The following is a 25,613-nucleotide window of genomic DNA, read 5'->3' on the forward strand; positions in this document are numbered from 1 at the left end:
CTGCTACATAGCTATTCAGTCAGGGGAGCTCTGGGTATTGGGAAGCAAGGGGAGCTGGGAAGGGGAGAGGGAGTCACTGTTGGGGAAGGGTCCAGAAGTCATTGCATCTTGACTGCCCCATCGGTAAGAAGAAAGATCAGGCTGCCTTCCCTGAGGAGGGCACAGATACCAGGGCTGCAAAGCCTTCTCAGCAGACACAGTAGGGCTGTGTACCTGGGCCAGCACTGGCCCAGCTGGCCCCTCTTGCAACAGTGCCTGGACCCCAGCACCCATCTCCCCTCCCATCTGTGGCCGAGGCCAGGCAAACATAAGGTGACAGGGAACCAAGTCCTCTTGGAAAAGCTAGCGGCTGGGCACAGGGCCCAGGGAGCTGGCAGAGACTGTCCTAACGTGGCAGCATGGGGCCGCTGGGGATGTGGATGGGGCAGGAGGCCATTGTGGGATGAAGGAGGGGGGGATGGAGACTGGAGGACGCTCTCCTCGGGTGGGGCCACCACCTGGGGCACAGGGTGTGGGCACAAGCCAGGGTGGGGACTTGGGCAGAGCGGGCTACGGGCACAGCCTCGGTAAATAGCAAGAGCCCGTGGCGCACACACAATCACACACACACACACACACACACACACACACACACACACACACACACACACACACACGGTTGCACAGAAGGACTTGAAATTAATCCAGACCCACCCCGACCCCTGTCCACCCCACCCACCCAAACCTATTCTTCCTTGTTGCTTAAAGAGTTCTTTGAAAGGAAAGGCTGGACCCACAGGCAACACCTTCTCCCTTGTTGGCTCTCTTTCTCCTGCTGGGCAGTGCTGGAGGGTGGGGAAGCTGGGCACTGAGCAAGCGGGGAGGGGTGGGCACTGAGCAAGTGGGGGAGGGGTGGGCACTGAGCAAGTGGGGGAGGGGTGGGCACTGAGCAAGTGGGGAGGGGTGGGCACTGAGCAAGTGGGGGAGGGGTGGGCACTGAGCAAGTGGGGGAGTGGGTGGGCCCTGAGAAAGTGGGGGAGGGGTGGGCTGAGCAAGTGGGGGAGGGGGGGGCACTGAGCAAGTGGGGGAGGGGTGGGCCCTGAGAAAGTGGGAGTGGGTGGGCCCTGAGCAAGTGGGAGGGGTGGGCACTGAGCAAGTAGGGGAGGGGGTGGGCACTGAGCAAGTGGTGGGAGTGGGTGGGCCCTGAGCAAGTGGGGGGGGGGTGGGCACTGAGCAAGTAGGGGAGGGGTGGGCACTGAGTAAGTGAGGGAGGGGGTGGGCACAGGTGGCGGTTCCCTGGGTTGTAGGGCATTTTCTGACAGGTTAGTTGTAGCCCTTAAAGAAACCCAAGGGTTTTCCCAGACCTGGTCTTCTCCTTTGCCGTACCCACCCAAGTGGCAAAAGCCAGCTCCACGGTGGGGCCTACAGGATAACCAGAGATGGGTCCAGCACTTGGGAATTGCAGGAGGCAGGAGGACCAGATGGTTCAGGCCAACCAGTGCTCTCACCTAAGACCTTTAAAGAAAATGTGCCCCTCCCACCTGCCCAGGCCCCTTCTTGCCCACACGTCTACCTCATTGTTTTTTCCAGTTAAGCCATACTCAGTGCCCAGTGACCCAGAAGCCCCCAGGCCTCTCTCAGGCCCAGCCCACTGCCTGCTGGTCCCAAGTCCTATTACCAGCTTAGGGGTCCCCCACAGAGCCCGGATAGCCATCAGACCTATTTTCCTTCTTCTCTGATTTCTGCAGAAGCAGCCCCAAGCCGCCGTTGCCGCCGCAGCATGGGCAGCGCCAGCCCTGGCCTGAGCAACGTGTCCCCCGGTTGCCTGCTGCTGTCCCCAGATGTGGCACTGCGGACAGGGGTGGAGAAGGCAGCATCGGGGGCAATGGTCCCCGAGAAGCAGGAATGGAGTCCTAGTCCACCCGCCACCCCTGAGCAGGGCCTGTCTGCCTTCTACCTCTCCTACTTTAACATGTACCCCGAGGATGGCAGCTGGGTCGCCAAAGTCCCCGAGGCCAGCGCCAGGGAGGACCACCCGGAGGAGCCTGAGCAGTGCCCAGTCATCGACAGCCAGGCCTCTGGGAGCACGCTGGATGAACACTCCCTAGAGCAGGTGCAGTCCATGGTGGTGGGCGAGGTCCTGAAAGATATCGAGACTGCATGCAAGCTGCTGAATATCACAGCCGGTGAGACCCTCCCTGCTGCCTCTGCCCCGGGGCGGGGGATACGGGCAGGGTGGAGATGGGCTGGATGACCTCAGATCAACATGGGTAGCCCAGACTCGCAACAGCTGGAGCCAGAGCCCATGCCTAACCACACCCGCCCGGGGCCCTCACTTCGGGAATAGAGAGTGTTCAGGGCTCTGCTCCCTCAGGCTCCGCACCTTCTCTGGGACTCAGCTTCCCTCTCCTGTCATTCGCTCTGTTCTAACCACTAGGTCTCCCTGCTTTTCCTATAGTGCTCTCTCAGGACCTTTGCACCTGCTGGTCCTGCCACCTAGAATGCATTCCCATAGAGACCTATTTAGCCCTTCCCTGGCCTCCTCCAGGTCTTAATGGGCGGCATCTCCAGGAGACCTCTGATCCGCTGCTGAGATCGTCTCCCACAACTCACCTCCGGCCTCCCCCTCTTTCTTGTTCTTGTGAGACGATTGCCGTCTGGTACTAGGTTTCTTCCTACCTCACTGTCCATGCCTCACTGGAGGACTTGTATGTCCCAGAGCCGAGACAGCATTGGACATAATAGATACTCAATAAACAACCGTCGACTGGCGTCACCTGCTTGGCCCTCCCTGTGCCCCTGTGCAAGGACTGGGAGGTTAAGCAATGAACAGGACCTAGAGGTCCCTCTGTGTGGAGCTGGGTCATAAAGAAACAGCTGGACGTAGCCCTAGTCTTCTCTCTCTCTCTCTCTCTCTCTCTCTCTCTCTCTGTCTCTCTCTGTCTCTCTGTCTCTCTGTCTCTGTCTGTCTCTGTCTGTCTGTGTGTGTGTGTGTGTGTGTGCTGGGTCTGGGAGATATCATGGAGCCAGTGCTATAGGTGAACCTAGGTGAACCTGCTGTAGGCCAGGGAGTCACGAACAGGAGGGGCTTCTCTTGCCCTCGCACTCAGCTCCTGCCTCATGGCCCCCACCCCCAGTCTGCTAGAGGCTCCCAGGTGGTGTCCCCATTTGAGGCAGCTCCTGCCCACATCTCCTCTCCTCCTCTTTCCCACACTCCAGAAGGCTCTCCCAGGAGACCGCTTCCCCAACGAGGAACAGGCTCTTCCTCCAGCTCCCCTTGAAGCAGGGTGTGCTCTCAGAACAATGGGGACAGAAACAAATTGAATTGACCTGGGGAAGGAAACAACCTCTGTGAAGCGGGAGCAGTATAGCTTGCAGGTCACTAAGCGGGGACACTGGCTGGAACCAGCATTCACCGGGAGGTCGGTCGCACTGCCACTGTGACCCAGTCTGGTTCCAGCTGTGTGCCCTGCTAGGCTCCCCCTGAGAGCTCTTTCCCAGGGGCACACAGAGCTGGTGACTTCCTCCTCCGTTAGCTGACCTATAGCCACTGGGGGCAGCTGCTACAAATCTATTTCCTAAGCACTGGGCAAGGATTGGACCCCTTCTCCTGCCCGCTCCAGTCTCCTGGTCTCTAAGATTCCAGGACGGAGGGGTTCCTGGGTGGGTTTTCTCCTTGAGAAGATTGTGGAAGGCAAGACATTTCTAGCAAAGCTTGTGTGTTTCTGGCTGAATGTATCTGTTCTCCTTCTAGCTGTGGTCTCCAGAAAGGCCCTCCAGGGGTCTAGAGAGACATGGAGATGCGCTGGGTTACCAAGGAAACAAGCTCGGTTTAGAGGCTCTTTTGAGGAGTGTCTTGCCTTCTCAAGGCTCTAGATGTGTGGTCCTGGGTAACAAAACCTCCTGGGTGTTCCATCCCATGGACGGCCACCTTTGGGGTTGTGCCCACCAGCAGCCCTGAGCTAGGATGGTGTCTCTTGCCCAGACCCTGGGGACTGGAGCCCTGGTAACGTGCAGAAGTGGCTTCTGTGGACAGAACACCAGTACCGGCTGCCTCCAGCAGGCAAGGCCTTCCAGGAGCTGGGTGGCAAAGAGCTGTGCGCCATGTCTGAGGAGCAGTTCCGCCAGCGGGCACCCTTGGGCGGGGACGTGCTGCACGCTCACCTGGACATCTGGAAGTCAGGTGAGTCCCTGCCGGCTCCAGGCCATTGTGGAAACCAGGCTAGCCTTGGATTTGCATCAGCCTCTCTGCCTCTGCCTCCCAAGTGCTGGCCCGGCAGGCATGGGACACCACGCTCAGCTCTTACTTCCTTGTTAAAGGGAAAATTGTTTTTAAGGCTAGCTTTATTTTTTTTACTAAAGAAGTAATGACTCTTCTGACTGGTTAGCTCAGTCGGTTAGAGCATGGTGCTGATAATACCAAGGTCGCAGGTTCCATCCCCATATGGGTCTGTAAGGTGTATAGATTTGGACTGGAGAGACCGCTCAGTGGTTAGAGCACTGACTGCTTTCCCAGAGGTCCTGAGTTCAATTCCCAGCAACCACATGGTGGCTCACAACCATCTATAATGGGATCTGATGCCCTCTTCTGGTGTGTGTGAAGACAACTAATATATATATATATATATATATATATATATATATATATATATTTATTTATTTATTTATTTATAATCTGCATGGTAGGAGAGAAGTAGTGGGCCATTGGAGGCCTGATGTGACTGTCATAGCTTCAATGAATGGCCTGGCCCCATTTCACAGCGAGGAAAGGGAAGCCCCACTTCCTTGTCTCCCGAGATTGGCGGGAGGCAGGGAGCCCTACGATCGATCCCAGCTGTGGATAGGGCCCTCTGCTGGGTCGCCAACCTTCCCTCCTTGTTCCACAGCGGCCTGGATGAAGGAGAGGACCTCGCCTGGGGCCCTTCACTACTGCGGTGAGTAGGGCCGGCACAGGAAGGCCTGCTGGGGCTGAGGGAGGCAGCCCTGAGAAGTGGGTGGTCGCAGCTGCCACTCACCCTGCTCGCCCTGGCTTCCAGCCTCCACCAGCGAGGAGGGCTGGACGGACGGTGAGGTGGATTCGTCGTGCTCCGGGCAACCCATCCACCTGTGGCAGTTCCTCAAAGAACTGCTGCTCAAGCCCCACAGCTATGGCCGCTTCATCCGCTGGCTCAACAAGGAGAAAGGTAGAATCGGCCGGGGCTTCGTTCATCAGGGTGGACTGGGGTTGGAAGGAGACTTGACATTTGTCCCGCGGAGCCAGAGCGCGAGGGGTGGGGCTTCTGGCTGTAGGGGCGGGGCTCAGAGCGCCGAGAGGGGAGGGGCTAGGTCGGGGGCGTGGCTTCGATGCGAAGTGCAGGTGGGGAGCGCAGAGAAGGCGGCGGGTTTCTGTAGGGCAGAAATCGAGCTGAGAGCACGGGTAGTGCTGGGTGGGCATGGGCAGAGCTACAGTTATGGCAAGGTAGGGGAGTGGCGCCACCATGGAAGGGAGGCATTGGGTGGGGTGTGGCCTAAACTGACTCCGCCTTCATCCTGTGCCAAATGTGCCACTCAAGAGATAGACAATCCTGCAGCACCAAGATTTTTGAGGTTTAGGGAACTTGTTTGTGTCCTCGGCCTCTGCACCAGGCTCTGCCCTGGTAGTGAGGCTCTGTCAACCCCACACAGTCCTGGAATATAGCACGGACTTGAGGGTGTTAGCTGAGAGTGGGAAAACACTTCTGCTTTGAGCAGGGCATGGTGGTGTCCGGTCTTAATGCCAGCGCTAGGGAGGCAGAGGCTGGAGGTGAATTTTATGCTACCCCAGTCTACACAGAGAGACCTTGTCTCAAAAAAACAAAAACAAAAAATTGTCTTCCGACTTCCGCATGCATGCACTCCCAGGGCATGTTTGCTGACACACATTCACGTAATCATAAGTAAAACAAGAGTAAAAAAAAAAAAAATTAACAAGAGCTCCAACCTAAAGATTCTAGCATCCACCAGAAACACAATGTGAGTTCCAAATATAATATTAAACGTTCTAGGTACAGAGTCAAAATGTTTAAAAGCCACTGAATTTCATTTTAATGATGTAGGTTGCCTGGCCTTAATCCAAATTTCTTAAATGATCCCCAGTAAAATCTCTTCAGAGTACCATCGTAGATGGCCCAGGAAAACCTGTCAATATTCTCAAATCCTGACACAGTTCTGATCCACAACTTCCGGTTAGGGATACTCAACCTGCATTTGATATAATACCATGCACAATTATGATTTCAACCAGTAATAAAAGTAAAAATTGGGGGCTGGAGAGATGGCTCAGAGGTTAAGAGCACTGACTGCTCTTCCAGAGGTCCTGAGTTCAATTCCCAGCAACCACATGGTGGCTCACAACCATCTGTAATGGGATCTGATGCCCTCTTCTGGTGTGTCTGAGGACAGTGACAGTGTACTTACATATAATAAATGAATAAATCTTTAAAAAAAAAGTAAAAATTAAATCAAATGTATTTGCTAATGCCAGGTGTCATGATGACATGGGCCTTAATCCCAGCACTCCAGGCAGTCAAAGCTATGTAAAGAGACCATGTCTCCAAAGGAAGGAAGGAAGGAAGGAAGAAAGGGAAGGAGGGAGGAAGAAGGAAGGAAGGAAGGAGAGAGAGAGAGAGAGAGAGAGAGAGAGAGACAGAGAGAGAGAGAGAAGACAGGAAGGAGAGACAGAAAGAAAGAAGAGAGAAGGGTTTGGAAAGAAAGGAAGAAAGACAAAAAGAAAGGAAAAGCAGATAGATAGACAGATAGACAGACAGACATAGATGTTTGTTTGCTTGTTTGTTAAGTCTCAAGGCCTGCCTAGGGCCAGGACTGAAGAGAGCTCCAGCAACTGTCCTCTTTGCTTTCCCCAAAACCAACCTGTTGATCTCCTCTCTTTTCTTCTCATGCCATCCACATACCCTCTCTTCTCCTCTCCCCCCCCTCCAGGCATCTTCAAAATTGAAGATTCTGCACAGGTGGCCCGGCTGTGGGGTGTGCGCAAGAACCGGCCGGCCATGAACTACGATAAACTAAGCCGCTCCATCCGCCAGTATTACAAGAAGGGGATCATTCGCAAACCCGACATCTCTCAGCGTCTCGTCTACCAGTTTGTGCATCCGGTCTGAGAGCCGCAGAGACCAGAGGCCTACAACCTGCCCTAGGCAGCCACTCTCTGGATCGCCTGGGCCTCTCTGGCCAATCTGAATCCAGAGGCTGCTGGTACCCCAGAATCCGAGGTCCCCAGACAGACAGCCACTGATCTGGGGATACACCTGAGCTCTCTGGGCCCCTCTTCAGGTCGTACACGGGTCCCAGGAGGACAGAGGGAGCTAGCTAGGACTGTTCACAATGGAGAACTCCCTGAGCCAGGCCTGGACTGTAGAAATCCCAGAGGAACCACCTATAGCACACAGGGACCCGACCAAGTCAGCTCACGGGACAGCGATGTCAGTGGTCTCTTCTCCTGTCACTCGTCTTGTACCATACCTGGCACGATGCTAAGAGATGACTGCACCCTGTGTTGGGGAGCCAAGGGTGCCCTAGGAACGGATAATAAAGGTGTAAGATAACTGACAGGTACCCCGTGTCCGGCTATACATGGCACAGCCTAGAGGCCAGCAGCGGTTGAGGGTGGCTGCGGTCGCAGGTGCTCGGGGTGGTAACCACAAGGGAAGCTTACCCAGGGAAGTGTCATGGAGCCAAGCCTGAGAGGAAAACAATGGGAGCTGATTGGTAGATGCCCCGGAAGAGGCGGAGAGGGTTCTCCAGGACAAAGTAGATAGTCTCGGAAAATACTGCATCCTCCTCACCCTGCCTGGCATGGCCGCAGTAGGAGGTGGGTGGACCAGGCTGAAGAGCATCAGTACACAGGCCCCCAAGGAGGGAACGCAGCCTCTGCATCTGCTCTGTCAGATACAGGGCTTTGCTGGCAGGTGTGCCCAGGTGTGCCCAGGTGTGCCCAGGTGTGCCCAGGTAGGCCAGGGGGCTTTCCTGGCTTTCCTGCAAGAGGAATTGCTTGGCTGCCTAAGAATGCTGAACCCTGCAGTGGATTGTGGGAGACGGCGGGCGGTTCAGTAGCTTTCGGAAACTGGCTTTGTAAGGCTCTAAGGACTCTAAGGCATCCCAAGACCCGTTCACGGAGCTGTGAGTCCCTTACCTGGGCATGAGCGTCACTTGGGGGTGAGGAGCAGAGTGTGCACCTGCCTGGGTGTGAAGATCCCACCCAGAATGGCTTGCCCATTCTCCGGCGTAACACAGCTACGTCACACTTCCTGGGTTCATTTGCCCTAATCGAGGACTTACTGTGTGCTATTGCAGGCCCACTGCCTTCGGGCCATTGACCTTCTGGACACAACCATGAAGTCTAGGTCGCCTCCCCATCCTGCACGTGATGCCTCGGAGACCCGGGATGGCTGAGCGCTTAGCTTGCAGTCACACAGCTACGGATGCCCGGATTATGAACTCACCCATCCTGCCCCGAGGGACAGGCTTCTCCCTACCTTTCCTTCCCAAATGGGTCAGCATCTCTTGCCGCACAGCCTTTAGCTTCCCAGGTCAAACTTGTAGGAGAAAGGACAGGGAGCCAGCAACCACCAAGAACACCAACTGGGTTTTGTTCTTGCTGTTGTTGTCATTTTGTTTTGTTTTGTGAGGCAGTGTTTCTCTGTGTAGCACTGATTGTCCTAGATCTCACTCCTATTGACCAGGCTGGTCTCGAACTGAGAGATCTGCCTGCCTCTGCCCCTCCGCCTGAGTGCCACCACACTGGCTGGATCACCAAGGGTTAAAGGCGCCTTGCACCCCTGCCTTCTGTCCCAACATTTTATTGTCTCCTGAAGAATGTTTACTCCTGACAATGAGCAAACAGTGCCTTGGCATCTGTCATCTGGGATTGGACAGGAAGGGTGTGGGGGAGCTCTACCCAGGCCTCCATCTTGCTAGGTCCCAGCTGTCTCCCATCCCCGGGTAAGAGGCAGTCTGGGACCCTGGCCAGAGGCAGGCTCAGCTCTGTTAAACTGGTTTTGTTTCCAGCCAGCCCCTCTTGCCCCTCAGGAGTCCCTTAAGTCACCCATGTGAATGTCCCAACTGTGCCTGGGCCCAGCTCAGAGCTCGGGCAAGGCTGGGGAATTCTCAGAAGGACAAGGGGGTTGTGTGCTTAGATTGGGGGGGACAGAAACAGCTCCGCAGAGGGGAGATATGGGAGACCAGAGGGGCGGCTTCCACCCAGGGACATTCCAAAGGCCGTATCTACCCAGTGACAGCTTGTGAGCTGGCATCAAGCCATGCCTTCTCCTCTCTCTGTTGGCCAATCCCTATCAGACCCTTTCCTGGCACAGACTTTTCTCAAGCCCTTTTCGGAAGCCTCATTTCAGGGCTCCCCCTAACAAACTGGAACAGCCAGTGGGAATAAGAGGTCACCGCTCTGACTCTAAGATTCCCGTGCTGGACAGGGAGGCCTGAGTCTGTAATGTCAGTGTGTGGGAACCAGAGGCAGGAGGTCACCCTCAGCTACACAGCCGTTTCGAAGCCAGCTACATGAGGCTCTTTTTTTTTTTTTTTTAAAGATTTATTTATTGTATATAAGTACACTGTAGCTGTCTTCAGACACACCAGAAGAGGGCGTCAGATCCCATTACAGATGGTTGTGAGCCACCATGTGGTTTCTGAGATTTGAACTCAGGACCTCTGGAAGAGCAGTCAGCGCTCTTAACTACTGAGCCATCCCTTCAGCCCGAGGCTCTTTTTTTTATGACTTCATTTTAGATTTGCTCTGTGTACAGGCGTTTTGCCTTCATGTATGCCTGTACACCACATGCATGATGTACCCACAGAGGTCAGAAGTGGGTGTTGGATTTTCCTGGAGCTGGGGACACAGAAGGTTGTAAGCTGCCATGTGGGTTTTGGGAACAGAACCCGGGTCCTCTGCTAGAGCAGCCTGTGCTTTTAACTGCTGAGCCGTCTCTCTAGCCCAAGACTCTTAAGGAAAGACAAGAGAAAGAAAGAAGGGGGGGTTGGGGATTTAGCTCAGTGGTAGAGCGCTTGCCTAGGAAGCGCAAGGCCCTGGGTTCGATCCCCAGCTCCGAAAAAAAAAAAAAGAAAGAAAGAAGGGAGGGAGAAGGAAGAGATGGTTTATTACCAGTACCAGGAAGCATGAGGTTGCCCTCTGACCTCCTCGAGGGTCTGAGTGGAGGCACGTGTGCACACGCTCAAGCCTGCTCCTGGCCGGTCTGTGTCTCATACATTGTAAATAAATATAATATAAAGAAACTGTTTTTCAAAATGAAGGGGGATAGTGAAACAAATAAGAGGGAACAGTCCTGTTTGTTTAAGAGTGGATGTCAGGGGTTGGGGATTTAGCTCAGTGGTAGAGCGCTTGCCTAGGGAAGTGCAAGGCCCTGGGTTCGGTCCCCAGCTCTGAAAAAAAAAAAAAAAAAAAAAAAAAAAAAAAAAAAAAAAAAAAAAAAAAAGAGTGGATGTCAGGACTGGAGCGATGGCTCAGTGGTTAAGAGCACTGACTGCTTTTCCAGAGGTTCTGAGTTCAAATCCCAGCAACCACATCTGTAATGGGATCCAATGCCCTCTTCTGGTGTGTCTGAAGACAGCGACAGTGTACTCACATACACAAAATAAATAAATCTGAGAGAGAGAGAGAGAGAGAGAGAGAGAGAGAGCACTTCAGACAGGGATGGGCTTAGGGTCTCAAAGCGGAGGGATGGATGGACGGACAGATGGATGGCCATTCCACCTTCCCCTCTCACTGTGTGTGCCTAGGGAGCAGGAAAGTGATGGTGGAGGGTGTGTGTGTGTGTGTGTGTGTGTGTGTGTGTGTGTGTGTGTGTCCCCAAGAGTGCTGGGGTCAGAGGAACCTCCAAGACACCCCACAGAATGGAGGGGCTGAGGGAGCCAGGGGTCTCAGAAAAGACCCGGCTGAGGTACAAGTGGGCATCAGAGTCCCAGGGTTGGGCCCAGCAGGGCACAGAGAGCTGATCTCTGCCTCTGGCTTGCCAGTGCAGATGCTCCCAGGGGGCCTCCAAGGAAATACGTTCACAGCGGATCAAGCTTGGGGAGAGCAAGGAAGACCCAGTGTCCCTCCCCAGGAGCAAGGGAGACCCAGTGTCTCTCCCCAGGAGCAAGGCAGACATAGTGTCTCTCCACGGGAGGCCTGAGCAGTGACATTTTAGAATTCCTCTTTAAAACTCAGAACTATTTAAAGATCAAGTTCACCCTTGGACCATGAGAATTGGCTATTTTTTTATTGGCTGACTGTTGTGCTGGGTATGGAAACACAATCTCACACATTAGACAAGAATGCTACCAATGAGCCAAACCTCCAGCCTTAGAGGCATGAGTCTGGGATTTTAAATGCCTAGCTCTCCTGGTCAGTGCTATCAGAGTCACCTTGTATCTGAGGCGAGAACCTCGGTGGCCTCCCTCGGGTGGGACCCGTGCCCTCAACTGCCCAGCTGGGTCAGCACTCAACCATGTACAGCGCCAACTCCAGGAGAGATGTTTTCATTCTGAAGACCCTTCCAAGGGCCCCCACACAAACCCCCCCAGAACTTAGGATGCACACGATTCAGGTGACAAGTCCAGCCAGGGTGGTGACAGAATTCTGGTTTTATCGACAGCCGTACGGTCACAACTGATAGATAGATATATAGATATATATATTTGTATTTATATACCTTTAAATTACACAATCATGTACAAAACAGGTGCATCGCTGAGACCACAGCACGTCTCGGAGTTTCACAAGTGTCGGAACTAATGTCAGAAAGCCTAGGGCGGCAGACGCAGTGGTGGTGGGTGATACGGCAACCTTGGCTCCTCCTGGAACCGGGCCGCAGGATGGTGGCTAACTGGGGACGAAACACATCACTGACCGAGCCCTACAGGGTCCCGTGCAGCATCAAGGGGCCCCTGGGGAATACAGGTAGGGGTATGGACACGGTGAAGGGTGTGGCCCAGTCCAAGGTTGAGGTGCCCCGACACGAGCAATAACAGGTGGGGCTCGGCTCGGGGGTCTGGGGACTTCCGGAGGGGGGACCCTCCCGTACTGGTACTGGGGTGCTGAGGAATTTGAGGACCAAATCTGGTCCCAGATGGGGTTCTTGAAGGTGGTTGTTCTTAAGGGATGGATTTTCCAGTCCCTGCCCAAGAGTGGGCAGCCAGTATACTGAGTGGGCTGGGCCTGGGGTCCAGTCAGGGCCACAGCCCCTCCCCAGGTGCTGGGAAGCCGCTGGCGCAGAGAGGGGGAGCCCAGGCCCCAAGGTGCAAATATAGCGGCTTCTTGTCTTTCTGAGGTGAGGGCAAAGGTGAGGGCTGGAGAATGACTGCCCTCCGGGGAGGCAGGAGAAGCTGTGGAGAAAGGGGGGTTGAATCCTGCTTCTGGTTCTGAGGGGCCGAGGACCCAACCTGGGCTGGAGCTGAAGCCCCTAGGGCAAACAGTGACAAGGAAGTGGGTGCTAACAGCCCTGTCCCTGGGGTGCCATGTTTCTGCTCCTGGCCCTGAGGGAGGACTGACCCAACAGAAGCCCCTGCCACAGCCATACTCAAGAGACGGGGGTGGGGGGGGTCAGAGCCCCAGTGCTTGGGTCCTTGACCTAACAGTATTGGGAGAAGCAGCAGGGAGCTAAAGGGTCCTGGAGAATGTGGGTGGTATACTCTATCTATCCTGGAGGCCCGAAAGCCCACCTGATCCGGGAGGCAGAGGGTGTCTGTAGACCAGAGGCCTAGCAAAGGTCCAAGAGAGACAGCCTCTGGCCACTTTCTGCTATAGGAGGTCTTAGCCAACCTGTCTTGTTTCCCACCCCGCCCACCCAAGGGAGAGCCTACCACCTACTTGCCAACCGCAAGCAAGGGCCCTGTGTCCCCTCCCACCCCCAGAGTCCTTTAAGGGAGACTCGGGCTTAGAGAAATGGGAGCGAGGGGGGCTGCCAGCATTCAGGGAGAATGTTGGGGACTAACAGGTCAAGGAAGAAAGAAATGGTGGCCATCCACAGTTCGTTCCTCGTGCCAGCCTGCTGCTAGCATCTCCTTACAGTGCCAAGCTGGATGCTCCCCTGAGCTTGGTGTCTCCCCGGGAGGGCCACATGGGAGACCTGGCTGTTCCCCTAAGCCCCTGAACCTCCTTGGTTGGCCAGGTGAGAGCCTTGTAGATTGGTCTCACAAAGGCTGATGTTAACACAGTGACTGGGAGGCTGGGGCATCTCTGAATGACCATGGAGGGGAGGGGGACGGTTTGCCAAATGCCTCTTCCCCAGGTAAAGGGAGGGAGGGGGTTGCTACTGTTGCTGGCTTTGCCCTGGGCTTCGGGGGAGAAGGCTTTGCCCAGTGCCAAGGTCTTAGGAGACAGGCAGGGTCTCTGCATGATGCTCAGTGGTTCTGAGGAGGATACCTCTGTCCACGGACCCAGCTAGGGTTGTCACCCCTCAAAATGGGCTTGGCATTGGGAGTGTTGGCACAGCCTAGACAGATGGTCTGTTCTCCCTCTTCCTCCCTTGTGTGCCAGGGATGCCATGACTCCCTCCTGCTCACCTGCCTTCAATTCTGGGGAAGCGAAGAGATACCGCCCCCCCAGAACCCTCCACAGAGAAAGGGGACAGTTTCTCCCTAAGCCTTACTGGTCCAGGGCTGGGAGGAAAAGAGCACCCCCAGGGCAGAGTGGAAGACTAAAGATTGGGGGCCCTTTAAGAGAAGGCGGGATTGAAGGAGGACAGGAGAGTTTAGGAAGCCAGGCTCAGGTGACAAGGGTAGCTGCTGGCAGCTGGGGTGGGACAGGAGAGCGAGACAGGGTAGAAGGATCCAGAAGATCTCCCTCAAGACTCAGGAGACTCTTTGGTGGACTCTGTAGACCAGATGTGACATTGGGTTAAGTCCCAAGATCCTTGCCCACGCTGGGGAGGGGGCCATCATCCTAAGCCCCACTCCCCTGGCCTCCAGGTAGGCTGCAAACGCTGTCTCTTCATATTTCTTCTTTTTTTGTTCTGTTTTGACTTTTAAAAAAATAAAAGCTTGATCGGAAAATATGTCTGGAACTCTATGGCGAGGGGAGGGGAAGGGCGGAAGGCGGTGGACAAGGAGTGAGAGGAGGCGGGTGGGCAAAGTAGCTATATAGCCTCAACGTAGTTGGCAGGATAGAGGCCCAGCTGCCCGCTGTCCAGCCGCCCGCGGCACCAACCCTGTTCGTCCTCCTCTCCGAGCTTGGTGAGCTCGTCTCCTGGGGAGGGAGACACAGGGACACCTTGTTAATGCATGGCTCTGCCCCAGTACTCCATCCCATCTACCTGGGCTTCAACTCGGGGCTACAGTCCCACTCAACATTCAAGTGCTGGCCCCTGTTCACTCAGTCAGCACCTCACAGGGTTTTAGCCCACCATGCTCAGGCCTCTGCCCTGGCCCCTTGAAAGACTGTCTTTAAGTCAGAACCTTGCACTACCCAGCTCAGGTCAGGGCTCTCCCTCAGCCCCTGCACTCCTCCTACATCCAATCTAAGCCCAGTCTTCTCTCCCTAGTCCTCCAGCCCCACCCCACCCTCAAGCCAAGCCCCCATACCGGCCTTGAAGCTGAGCTCATCCTGCTCCTGACCGTCGTAGTCATAGAGTGCCCGTACACGAACTCCCTTGGCATCGTCCTCGAAGGGGTTGGCGCCACCATTGGCCTCGTTCCCCCCAAAGGGGTTTCCGCTCTCATCGTCTGACCACTCAGTGGCATACGCTTGGCCTCGGTCATAGCTGCTGACACTTAGGTGCAAATGGGGACCTCTATCAGTGGATTTGAGGCCACCCCAATTCATATCAACATTCCCTCCTAACCAGAGCTGGGGGTCCAGATTCTACAAGGCTGGAGCTGAGGTCGGATACACAGGGCAGGGTCCCAGCCAGTGAGCCTCGGACAGCTTGAACAGTTTGCATTAGGATTTCGGCTCTCGCGAAGGAGGACCCAAGGACTGATCCTGTGAGAGACACTACCCCTACGTGGACGAGACAGCTTTGCCTGGTTCTGAAGTGTCTAGACATGCTGCCTAGTCTCTCTGGACTTAAGCTCTATCCATTCTCAGACTGGCCGGAGGCTTGAATTCATTAATATAAGGAGGGTTGTACTGGCTGGTTCTGTGTGTCAACTTGACACACGCTGGAGTTATCACAGAGAAAGGAGCCTCCCTTGAGGAAATGCCTCCATGAGATCCAGCTGTAAGGCATTTTCTCAATAAGTGATTAAGCGGGGAGGGCCCAGCTCCTTGTGATGGTGCCATCCCTGGGCTGGTGGTCCTGGGTTCTATAAGAAAGCAAGCTGAGCAAGCCAGGGGAAGCAAGCCAGTAAGTAACATCCCTCCATGGCCTCTACATCAGCTCCTGCTTCCTGCCCTGCTTGAGTTCCAGTCCTGACTTCCTTTGGTGATGAACAGCCATGTGGAAGTGTGAGCTGAATAAACCCTTTCCTCCCCAGCTTGCTTCTTGGTCATGGTGTTTGTGCAGGAATAGGAACCCTGACTAAGACAAGGGTGCTCAGAGTACTGTGTGACTCACAGCAGGTGTCTTGAAGGGTTACCCACCTGTTTTTCAGAGGACACATAGTAGCTATGGTCTGGGGTCATTTCTTGTCTTCTTGGATAAAATGTATCTAGCCCAGTGTGTGGGGTGTGCGTCTCTCTCAATCTCTCTCTCTCTCTCCCTTTCCTTCTCCCTCTCCCTCTTCCTCTCCCTCTCCCTCTCCTTCCCAGGAGCTCCATGGGAGGTACTCACCTGCCACGGTCCCCAGCCTGGGATGTAGATTCTACAGCCCCAGTGGCATTGCTCAGGGTGGCCCCCTCTGCCTTCTTAGGCTGCTTCTCCTTCTTGGCAGCGGTGTGCGGGAGGTCTGGGTTCCACTCCTGGAGGTGGAGGGAAGTCAGGCTGAGGGGTCTGAACCGACAGTCCCTTCCTAGGACTCCCACTTTACCACCCCACCCTGCGCCTCCTCACCTCGAACTGCGGCCAGTTCATGGGCATCCCGGGGCCACTGGTGCTGCGGAACCACCTGAGGTCCTCCTGGGCATCGGCCCCTCGGATGGCCTGCTCCAGTTCTCGATAGACGTGAATGTAGCTGTGGGGAGGGGGATAGCATAGGCTTTCTTCTCAGCCCACTCAGAGGCCAAGATGCTCGGCAGAGGGCCAGCCAGGAAGGCTCCTCCCCACCCCCTCATTTGAAAAATTGTATTTGTTATGTGTATTGGTGTTTTGTCCACATGAATATGTGTGTGCTGGGGTTGGGGATTTAGCTCAGTGGTAGAGCGCTTGCCTAGCAAGCACAAGGCCCTGGTTGCACCCAGCTCCGAGAAAAAAAAAAAAAAAAAAAAAAAAAAAAAGAATATGTGTGTGCTGCGGGTGTCTTTGGTATTTTCAGAGGCCAGAAGACGGCACTGGATCTCCTGGACCTGGAGTTAGGAGTGTTCCTGGCCGCCATGCCGCCATGCTGAGAGTCACAGTGTGTAACTGCTGAACCTAAGCGATCTCCCCAGACCTTTTAATTAAAAAAAAAAAAAAAAAAGACTTATTTTTTCTGCAACTTTTGTTTTCTTTTGATACAGAGTATCTCTATGTAGCCAGGGCTGGCTTTGTACTCATAAAGATCTGCCTGCTACTGCTTCCCAAGAGCTGGGATTAAAGGCATTCAGAGGTTTTTGGTTTTTTTTTTTAAGATTTATTTTTATTCCCTCACGTGTGTTTGTGGCCTTAATGGTCACAGGTGAGCCACCTGATGTGGGTGCTGGGAATCAAACTCCGGCCCTCTGTAAAAGCAGCAAGTGCTCTTAACTGTTGAGCCGTCTCTCCACCCCAAGATTTATTTATTTATTCTTTAGTTTTATTTTATATGTGCGTGCCTGTGGCTGTGAGTGCAAGCGTCCTCAGAGGCCACAAGAGGAAGACAGACCCTCTGAAGCTGGAGTGACAGGCAGTTGTGAGCTACCCGATATGGATGCTGGGAACGGAGCTCAGGTCCCCCTCCAGACTGAGCAGAATGCTTTCTGGGAAGCAGTTCCGGGTACATGCAGCCCCAGTGGCCTCACAATGGCTAAGCATTGGCACTCAGGCCTGTGTTTCCAAGGAAACTGCATCTGCAGGCTCTTACCGGGGCTCCCTGTGAGTCCTCCCTCCCCTCCCGGTCACCAGGCCTGGGGTGCTGTACTCCAGTTTCTCAGTGGGCCATGCCCAGTACCTGCTGTTCTCCGCTAGGTTGAGATGCCGTTTGATATCTAGCAGGACTTCCTTCAGGAAGACCAGCCGTTTCTCCTCAAACTGCTGGCACTGCTCGAACACCTGCTCCATACCCTCCATGTACTGCGGTGTGGTCTTGCCCACATCTTCCAGCACCTTCTCGTACTTCTCCTGAGTCTGCGGGTACCAGCATGGAGGATGGGGTGGGGCCTTACCGGGTCTGCAGCTCCAGCCACCTCCCTCAGGACCACCACCCCCGACTCCCTCTCCACCCCTCCCCTACCCCTCCCCCCCCCCCCCCCCTCCCCCCCCGGTACCTTTTGTACATCCTGTCTGCATTTGTCCACTTTATCCACAAGTTTCTTCTGCTGTTCAGGGGTGACCGACTGCTCCGTCTTACTGTTCATCTCCCGGGTCATGGCCAACTTCTCCTCCTTGCAAGCCAAGTGATAGGCCTTCTTGGCTGCCTCCAGCTGTGGGGAGACAGCCAGGGTGGGCATACATGTAGTCACCCATCAGCAAACACGTGCCTGCCCACTCCACGCCCCTCCACTGTGGAGCTGCCCTTGTAAGAGGCAGGGGGTCCTGGCTTTGGCTCCGAGGCTCCAGCCCATGGGTTCATTGGGGTTGCCACTCCTCATGGTGTGCAGACATGCCAGGCACAGGGGTCTGGCCGAGTGCTGGGCAAAGCACATCCGGTACCAGGGACAGCAGTTCTTTTTTTTTTTTTTTTTTTTTTTTTTTTCGAGCTGGGGACCCGAACCCAGGACCTTGTGCTTGCTAGGCAAGTGCTCTACCACTGAGCTAAATCCCCAACCCCTCGGCAGTTCTTTCTGCAAGCTGCTGGCGTTCCCTTGTGGGTAGCCTCCCCGTCCACAGATGCCCTCCTGCGACCCGCCACCCTTGTCGCGCCTGCCTAAGGTACCTCCTTCATCTTCTTAGCCCAGGGCTTCTGGGCCTTTCGGAAGCCATCCTCCGCCTCCTTCGTCTCCTTGAAGCCGCCCATGATCTGCTTGTGGTAGGCATCCTTCTGCCAGTTCTTGACTTTCTCCAGGTCCTCGTTCAGTAGGCTGTTCTTCACCTCCTGGTGCAGCTCGCTGACTTTGTCTGCCTCAGTCATCATGGCGCCCCAGGCCCGCTCCAGGCTGCCATACTGGGGACCTTGGGGAAGTGTCAGGGAGTTACAGGGATCCCCCAACACACAATGCCTACGGTCCTCTCCTCTTTGATGCCTCCCTGCTCCCTTCCCACGGCAACAGAAACATCTTCCTCCTCTCTCCCCAAACTTCCATCCATCCTCGTAAGACCCAGGGTGACTGCTTCTGCCGGGAAGCCCTCTCTGATTGTTCCACTCTCACACTAGCCTGCAGCCCCCTGTGGGTTCTTCTCCAGTATCTGTCTTGCTCCCCACTTGGTATCTCCCTCTCCAGTGTGCGCCTCACAGGCCACCTTGTATGGCAGGAGCCTCTGCTGGCTCAGAACAGTGCTGGGCCCAGGATTGGTGCTCTAGGCAGGATGCTGAGCCTGAAACCCGGGAACCAGCGGTGAGTGACAAGGATCTAAGCCAATGGGAAGCAGACCTCACACTCACTTGTTGCCAAGCAGTGCAGGCCTTGCCCCTATGAGGACTGGCGACTTCTGAGCAAGTACAAGGAAACCTGAACTAAAAACCCCTACTTTAGATTGGGGATTTAGCTCAGTGGTAGAGCGCTTGCCTAGGAAGCGCAAGGCCCTGGGTTCGGTCCCCAGCTCCGAAAAAAACTTCTACTTTAGAGGAATTCAAGGTCCTGGCAACTGGATGCACAGTGTGGTTTGGTTTGGGCCCTGGACCAGTGCAGGTCTGCCATGGTCCACTGTGTACACAGAGAGGTGGGTGGGGTGTGGCTCAGTAGGAGGTGTGGCTCAGTAGGTAGAGTGCTGCAGGAAGCCCTCTGATGGATTTCCAGCACTGCATAAACAAGAACCGGTGACTGAGGACTCGAGTTCAAGGTCACCCTGGGCTGTTTAGGAAATTTGAGACCAACCTCAAAAAAAAAAAAAAAAAAAAGTGTGTATGAACTATTTTGATTTTATTTTATTTATGAGTTCACTGTCACTGTCTTCAGACACACCAAAAGAGGCCATCAGATCCCATTACAGATGGTCATGAGCCACCATGTGGGTGCTGGGATTTGAACTCAGGACCTCTGGAAGAGCAGTTAGTGCACCTAACCACTGAGGCATCTCTCCAGCCCTGTTTGTCTTCAAGACAGGGTGTGGTGTGTGTGTGTATGTGTGTGTGTGTGTGTGTGTGTGTGTGTGTGTGTGTGTGTGTGTGTGTTTAGTCTAGAGTCATACAAAGTGGGAGAATGACGGGACCTGCTTTGTTTGGTCCCTTTGGTCTTTTGGTCTTTAGTTGTGAAAAGCTCTGTGGCTGGGATGCTGGGTGCACCGGGCCCGCCCTGGGGGACCCGCTAGAGCCCGGGGGTGGGGCACCTTTCTCGATGAGCTGGCGCCAGCGCTTGGCCCAGTCGGTGAGCTGCTGCGCGTATGCCTTCTCGATCTTGGCGCGCTCCTGCACGCAGCTCATGAGGTCGTTGCACAAGCGGTGCCCATCGTCGATGCGCTTCACCGTCCGCTTGTAGTTCCCCACCTGGCGTCGGAGCAGCGAGTGAGCGCGCGGCGCCTGCGATCCCGACCCTGGCCTGCAGGGGGCGCGCCACCCCTGCTCGTCCCGCCCTCCACCTTGCTAGATTACAGAACTCCGCCCATCTCCCCTCCTCTGAAGCCTCCTCGCTGCCGCGAAAAGCAGCCGGGGTTTTATATAATTTGGACTTGGGCTATAATGAATTATTCATTTTTTGCCCTTGTGAGCTAATTCTATTATATTTACACGCGTCGCATAAGCTTGAGAGGAGCTGCTGTTTCTTGACACAATATTATGTTTTGCGGGCATCTCTTTGAGCACTTATTAACCTAGGCCTGCCAGTCTTGCTTCCCAAAGCCAAAAGCAATATTTTTTTTTCCTCCAGGGCTCAAAGACTCACAGAGGCCCCTGAAATGTTGGCTTGTAGTCTCACCTCTACCTCAACGGGGTATGGGGTCCCCCGGCTAACCCCGCTTTCAAAAGTCCTCCCCTGCTCACCATGCGGGGGGGGTGTGTGTGTGTGTGTGTGTGTGTGTGTGTGTGTGTGTGTGTGTGTGTAGGGGGGAACAGATAGGTAAGGTCTAAAAACTGAAAAGTACAGCAGATATTGGTGTGTTGGGCTGGAAGTCATTCAGCCTGCAGGTCCCAGAGTGTGAAATGTTACGTGCGTATTCTGGGGCCCGATGCTTGGGAAGCCCTTGCAGGCAATATTCCTAGCCCACTTTCAAGGCCTCGCCGCCTGTTGGACACTGGGGTTTTGAAGGGGCGCAAGGGAGTCTGGGTACAAGGCTGAGGTCAAGGGAGCCGAGACCTCCACTCACCTCCCAGAAGCTATCGGTGATCTCCTCCGAGGCCTCATCGTAGGGGCCAGACATGGCGCAACTGTAGGGAGCTGGGCAGGCGTGGATCTGCAGTTAGCTTGCTGCTCACAGGCTGCAAGGGCAGGAGAGAGATCCAGAGGTGAGGGAAGTGGTCCTGTTCCAAGTTGGTGTCCCCGACGCCCGGAGAAGGAAGATTCCCTGAGATGAGCCTCAAACTAGGAAGGCGGCGGCTGCCAGGCAGGGTTTACCGTTCTGAGGAGAATCTGCCGCTCCTGGTACTCAACTCAACATCTCCACACCTGCTCCTCCTGCTTCCCGAGATTCAGCTGAGTGGTTCTCCTCGGATGCCATCTTCCTACAGAAGCCCTCCCTCCCGCCTCCCGGAGCCTTCTCTGCACCAGTGAGCCCCAGTGGGCTTCCTTACTGAGCACCATTCCCCTGTCCTTAGCACGACCCACCCACTGCGACCCCTCTGGATCATGACACTAAATGTAAAAGATGGTCCTGGGGATTGGGGATTTAGCTCAGTGGTAGAGCGCTTGCCTAGGAAGCGCAAGGTCCTGGGTTCGGTCCCCAGCTCCGAAAAAAAGAACCAAAAAAAAAAATAAAATAAAATAAATAAATAAATAAAATAAAAAGATGGTCCTGGATCCCCCTGACCCCAGCACAGAGCCCTGGTCTCAGCCCTAGAGCCCCAGCCTCTGCCGAGCAGTCATCGGGGAGCTGATGGAGGCCTCGCTGTCATTTACATCCTGACCTAAGGGCTCCCCCAATTCTTCCAGTTGGGCCCTGTCTGGCCTCACCTCAACAGTCCCATTAAGCTGCTCACGAGCCTCCCCCGCATGTCTGGGCACGTGGCTTTCTGGCCCTGAAGTCACACTGTGATCTACAGAACATGCCAGGGTGCTGTGTCTGCCCTGGATCTGTCACCAGGCATCATAGTCGTCCAATCTAGGCCACGGTCTGCCCCAGGGGCCAGAGGGCAACCCCTCCCCTACTGGGCCTCAATCATCAGGAAACCACCACAGAGGGCCAAGGGGCCTTCAAAGAGGCAGCCATGGCTCCTGGGACACTTCCTTGTCTGTGCAGTGCAGCTGCAGGAACCGTACTGTGAGCGGTGAGGTATCTGGGTTAGGGTGGCCTGGCTCTCTGCAAAGCAGGTACACCCCATCTCTTAGCAACCACTGTCAGACTCAGGGCAAGTGGTACCAACCCATGAGGATCGTCAGTCAGGGATGCCCCTCCCCTCAGTCTCAGCCTCTCCATTCGCTCTGGCCCTGTACCTGATTCCTGTAACGACCCAGTGTGGCTTTCCTGTGTCACCTGGGACTGAAGATCTGAATGGCCGCAAACTTCTTCAGCCAAAGTGGTGAGAGAATTGGATGACACATGACAGACACTCACTGGGCAGAGGTCCACCCCCCACTCCCCCCCCCCGAACGCCGCCTCTAGGAATTCACCTTCAGGCAGCCAGGCAAGCACGTGCAGGCTGGCCCACTGCAGCAGTACAGGGTCAACACCCAAAGGCTGGAAGTGACCCAAATCCACGTCCCCAGGGCTAAGTAAAGTACAGTGCAGACCCACAGCTCCCACCCCATTCCAAGCCACGATATGTGCAGCTCAGCCTGGCTGGGAAAGTATATATAAAAAAGGAACTATTTGGGGAAGACCGCAAAACAGAATCGGAATGACGGTCAGCTCCAGGGAGGCACGTGACTGGGAGGCTCGTGCAAGGCTGTAATCACACTGGGGCCACTAAGAAAATGGAGGCAATTTTCTTGGTTTATGGTTGACGTAGGAGGGCCCAGCCCCCTTGTGCAATGCCACACCCCTGAGCAGATAGTCCTGGGGCCCCGTGAGGAAGCAGGCTGAGCAAGTCTGTAAATCATGGTCCTTCATGTTTCCTGGTTTTGCCCCTGCTTGAGCTCCTGCCTGACTTCCCTGCAAGATCAACTGTGATTGGGAAGTGTAAGTCAAATAAACCCTTTCCTCCTATGTTGCTTTTGGTGGTGCAGACCTTCAATGCCAGCACTCAGGAAAAAGGAAGACACCTTTGAGTTTGAGGTCAGTTTAGTTTACATAGGACACCCAGGGCTACAAAGTTTGACCCTGTCTCAAAAAAAAAAAAAAAAAAAAACAACAACAAAAACAAACCATAACGTTTATCAAATCAATGGAAAGCTATCTAGAACTCGGACATTTCAGTGGTCCAGACTGAGGGCCGCCCCAAGTTCGTGTGTGCGTGCTCTACCCACTGAGCCATCTTCCCAGCACCTGAATTGTATATCAAAACCAAAACAAAGGTGGGGGTGGGGGAGTGGGTCTTTAAGAGCACTGACTGCTCTGGAACAGGACCTGACTTCAATTCCCAGCACCCACGGTGCTTCACAACCAGCCAACTCTGGTCTCAGGGCTCCCATGCTCTCCTCCGGCCGCCGTGGGCTCTGTGTGTAATGTTCACACCGATGTGCATCCAGGCAAAAACACTCAGTGTGCACACAAAGTAAGAGGAAATTTTAAAGTAGGGTGTAGCGGTGCAGACCTTCAATGCCAGCACTCAGGGAGCAGAGTCAGAAGGATATCTCTGAGTTTGAGGTCAGGGCTACATAGCTTGATCCTGCCTCAAAATACAACACTGAGAGGAAAAAACGACCAACCCAGGAGCTGGGCTGGAGGGTGTCCTCTCAGCACACAGTAGGGGCAGTGTGGCTATGCCCTGGCACTGCAGGCTAAGAATGCATAGGCCTGGGCTGGAGAGATGGCTCAGTGGCTAAGAGCACTGACTGCTCTTCCAGAGATCCTGAGTTCAATTCCCAGCAACCACACGGTGGTTCAGAACCGTCTGTAATGGGATCCAATGCCCTCTTCTGGTGTGTCTGAGGACAGCTACAGTGTACTTATAATAAATAAAAAACAAATAAATAAATCTTTAAAATTAAAAAAAACTTAGCTCAGTGGTAGAGCATGGTTTCCTGAGCAAACGCAAGGCCCTGGGTTCGTCCCAGCTGAAAAAAAGAAAAAAAAAAAATAAATCTTCCAAAAAAAAAAAAAAATGCACAGGCCACAGGCAGCATGGTTTCCTGGACTCTCCTGGGCTCCCAGCTGAGGTAGCATATGGCCCATGAAAAGTCCAGTCCTAACATGCTCTACGACTCTAGGCAAGTTATGTGTTTCCTCTGGGCTTTGCTGGAAAATGACTTAAGAATTAGATGAGGGACTGGAGAGACAACTCAGTGGTTAGCAATGCCTGCTGCTCTTCCAGGAGACCCAGGTTCGGTTCCCAGCACCCCATGACCAGCTGTAACTCCAGGCACTGCACACACGGATATACACAATATACACGATTAAAACTAAAAGTGTTAATTCAGCAAATGAAATGAGGTAAGGAGCCCAGCCCACGGCACTCTCTAGGCATCCCAGCCCCTCAGGGTCGGAACCACATGGGAATGTACTTAGGGAGGCCGGCAGGGTGGCCTAGCGGAAGCAGGGCGACGTCCAATGCGCTCCCAGGAGCACACACAGTCATGCACACACAGAGACAAGAGGAGGTTCCTCTCCCACAAAGCGCCACGTCCTCTTAATGACAGGGCTCAGGGCTTTCTGTCAGGGGTCAGGAAGTGGACGTGGCTGGCATCTGGCACTTTCTGTAACATGTCCAACAGGCTCCTGGACTTCCTAGACAAGAGGCCGCCACACCCGGTTTCCCTCTAGTCTTTCACCAGCAGTAACGACAGGTGGTAGCCACCCAACCACATAGAGACGGAAAAACGCACAAAGGCTCAGGGATGTAACTGTGAAGAACGTGTCCAGGGGCCATGGGAACATGACGGGGTGTGGGGAACCATCATTTCATGGGGCAGGGAGGGGCAGGGAGCAGGGGATGTGGGGGCATGGGAAGTTGGGGGCAGAAGAAAGAGGAAGCTGCCAGGCTGCCCCCTGCAGCATGGGAACCCCCAGCTTTCCCCAGCCCCCTAATGCTAGAGTTGGGAAATGCACCAGTTTCTCAAGCATTCGGACCAGAACTCAGAGCGACATCAGGATGCTTGCCACGGGTTCCAGAAGAATTGCCACTTTCTGCCCCCCCCCAATTTGTGATGGAGTGTCCTGGGGTGTCACAGCACGAGAAGCAGTGTGCGCTGACAAGTCACCCTCCTTCTCAGACTCTCTCCTGCTAGGCTGAGCTGCAGCCCTGCCACTGCTGCCATCAGGCTTAGCTGTCACCAGCTAGTATTGACTGACCGTTCAGTACGTGCCAACGTACTTCATCTACATATAAAGACGGAGAAACTGGGGCTGGAGAGATGGCTCAGCGGTTAGAGCACTGACTGCTCTTCCAGAGGTCCTGAGTTCAAATCCCAGCAACCACATGGCGGCTCACAACCATCTGTCATGGGATCTGGTGTGTCTGAAGACAGCTACAGTGTACTTATAATAAATAAATAAATCTTTTTTTAAAAAAAGGCGGAAAAACTGAGGCACAGGGCAGATAAGATGGTGCTCCCAGAGCCACTGAGGGGGAACAGTGGAACTGGATCCTGCCCTGGCTACAGCTACAGTCTCCACGTGGGTCTGGTTCCTCCTGAGCCCCAGCCCCCCAGGAGGTGAAGAGGAAGCCAGATACAGAGGCAGCGATGGAAACAGAGCCTTGTGAGTACTGTGACAAGTGTCACAGACCCTTGCCCACAGTTCAGTTTCTTCCCAGAAATCCTTAGGGAAGGGACTGGCTGTCCCTTCAATCCTGAGAAGACCTAGTATCTCTGTTAGGACTTGACCCTGGTGGAGGGGCTGCACAGGGTGGTCTTACAACACCGACTGGACCCAGCAGACTAGCTTCAAACTCCTGCACCTCAGTTGTCCCATCTGTAAAAAGGGCTGTTTCTGAGCTCGCCCCTGGTGTAGGTACTGTGGCAGCCCTTTCAGGGGAGCCCTCTCTATGTGAAGCCAGTGCACCCCTATTGGGGTTCTAGCTACCACCTGCCA

At 54.5% G+C, this 25,613-nt stretch overlaps 2 protein-coding genes across 5 annotated transcripts in view; one reads left to right on the top strand and one right to left on the bottom strand.

The window, feature by feature from the left end:
* Positions 1–1,727: 1,727 nt before the first annotated feature.
* Spdef (SAM pointed domain containing ETS transcription factor) lies at positions 1,728–7,569 on the top strand. The gene is made up of 5 exons (XM_032888328.1): positions 1,728–2,165; positions 3,965–4,162; positions 4,866–4,913; positions 5,016–5,162; positions 6,937–7,569. Exons 1-5 carry the CDS (start codon positions 1,760–1,762, stop codon positions 7,113–7,115), a joined length of 978 nt encoding a protein of 325 aa, XP_032744219.1. The 5' UTR covers positions 1,728–1,759; the 3' UTR covers positions 7,116–7,569.
* A 3,652-nt stretch (positions 7,570–11,221) lies between these two features.
* Pacsin1 (protein kinase C and casein kinase substrate in neurons 1) overlaps positions 11,222–25,613 on the bottom strand; it is a 47,523-nt gene continuing 33,131 nt past the window's right edge. For 2 of the 4 annotated variants that reach the window (XM_032888324.1, XM_032888325.1), the window contains exons 2-10: positions 20,634–20,745; positions 19,662–19,818; positions 18,112–18,347; positions 17,504–17,659; positions 17,188–17,363; positions 15,954–16,074; positions 15,735–15,862; positions 14,545–14,732; positions 11,222–14,209 (exon numbers count right to left, since the gene is read on the bottom strand). In XM_032888324.1, coding sequence (XP_032744215.1) covers positions 14,100–14,209; positions 14,545–14,732; positions 15,735–15,862; positions 15,954–16,074; positions 17,188–17,363; positions 17,504–17,659; positions 18,112–18,347; positions 19,662–19,818; positions 20,634–20,687 — 1,326 coding nt within the window. In that variant the 5' untranslated portion in view covers positions 20,688–20,745 and the 3' untranslated portion in view covers positions 11,222–14,099. Of the gene's footprint in view, positions 14,210–14,544; positions 14,733–15,734; positions 15,863–15,953; positions 16,075–17,187; positions 17,364–17,503; positions 17,660–18,111; positions 18,348–19,661; positions 19,819–20,633; positions 20,746–21,916; positions 22,030–22,093; positions 22,297–25,613 lie in introns of those variants that run through there. The other 2 variants (XM_032888327.1, XM_032888326.1) reach the window with 2 other exon arrangements.

Source organism: Rattus rattus, chromosome 18, assembly GCF_011064425.1.
Source record: "Rattus rattus isolate New Zealand chromosome 18, Rrattus_CSIRO_v1, whole genome shotgun sequence".
Taxonomy (NCBI): domain Eukaryota; kingdom Metazoa; phylum Chordata; class Mammalia; order Rodentia; family Muridae; genus Rattus; species Rattus rattus.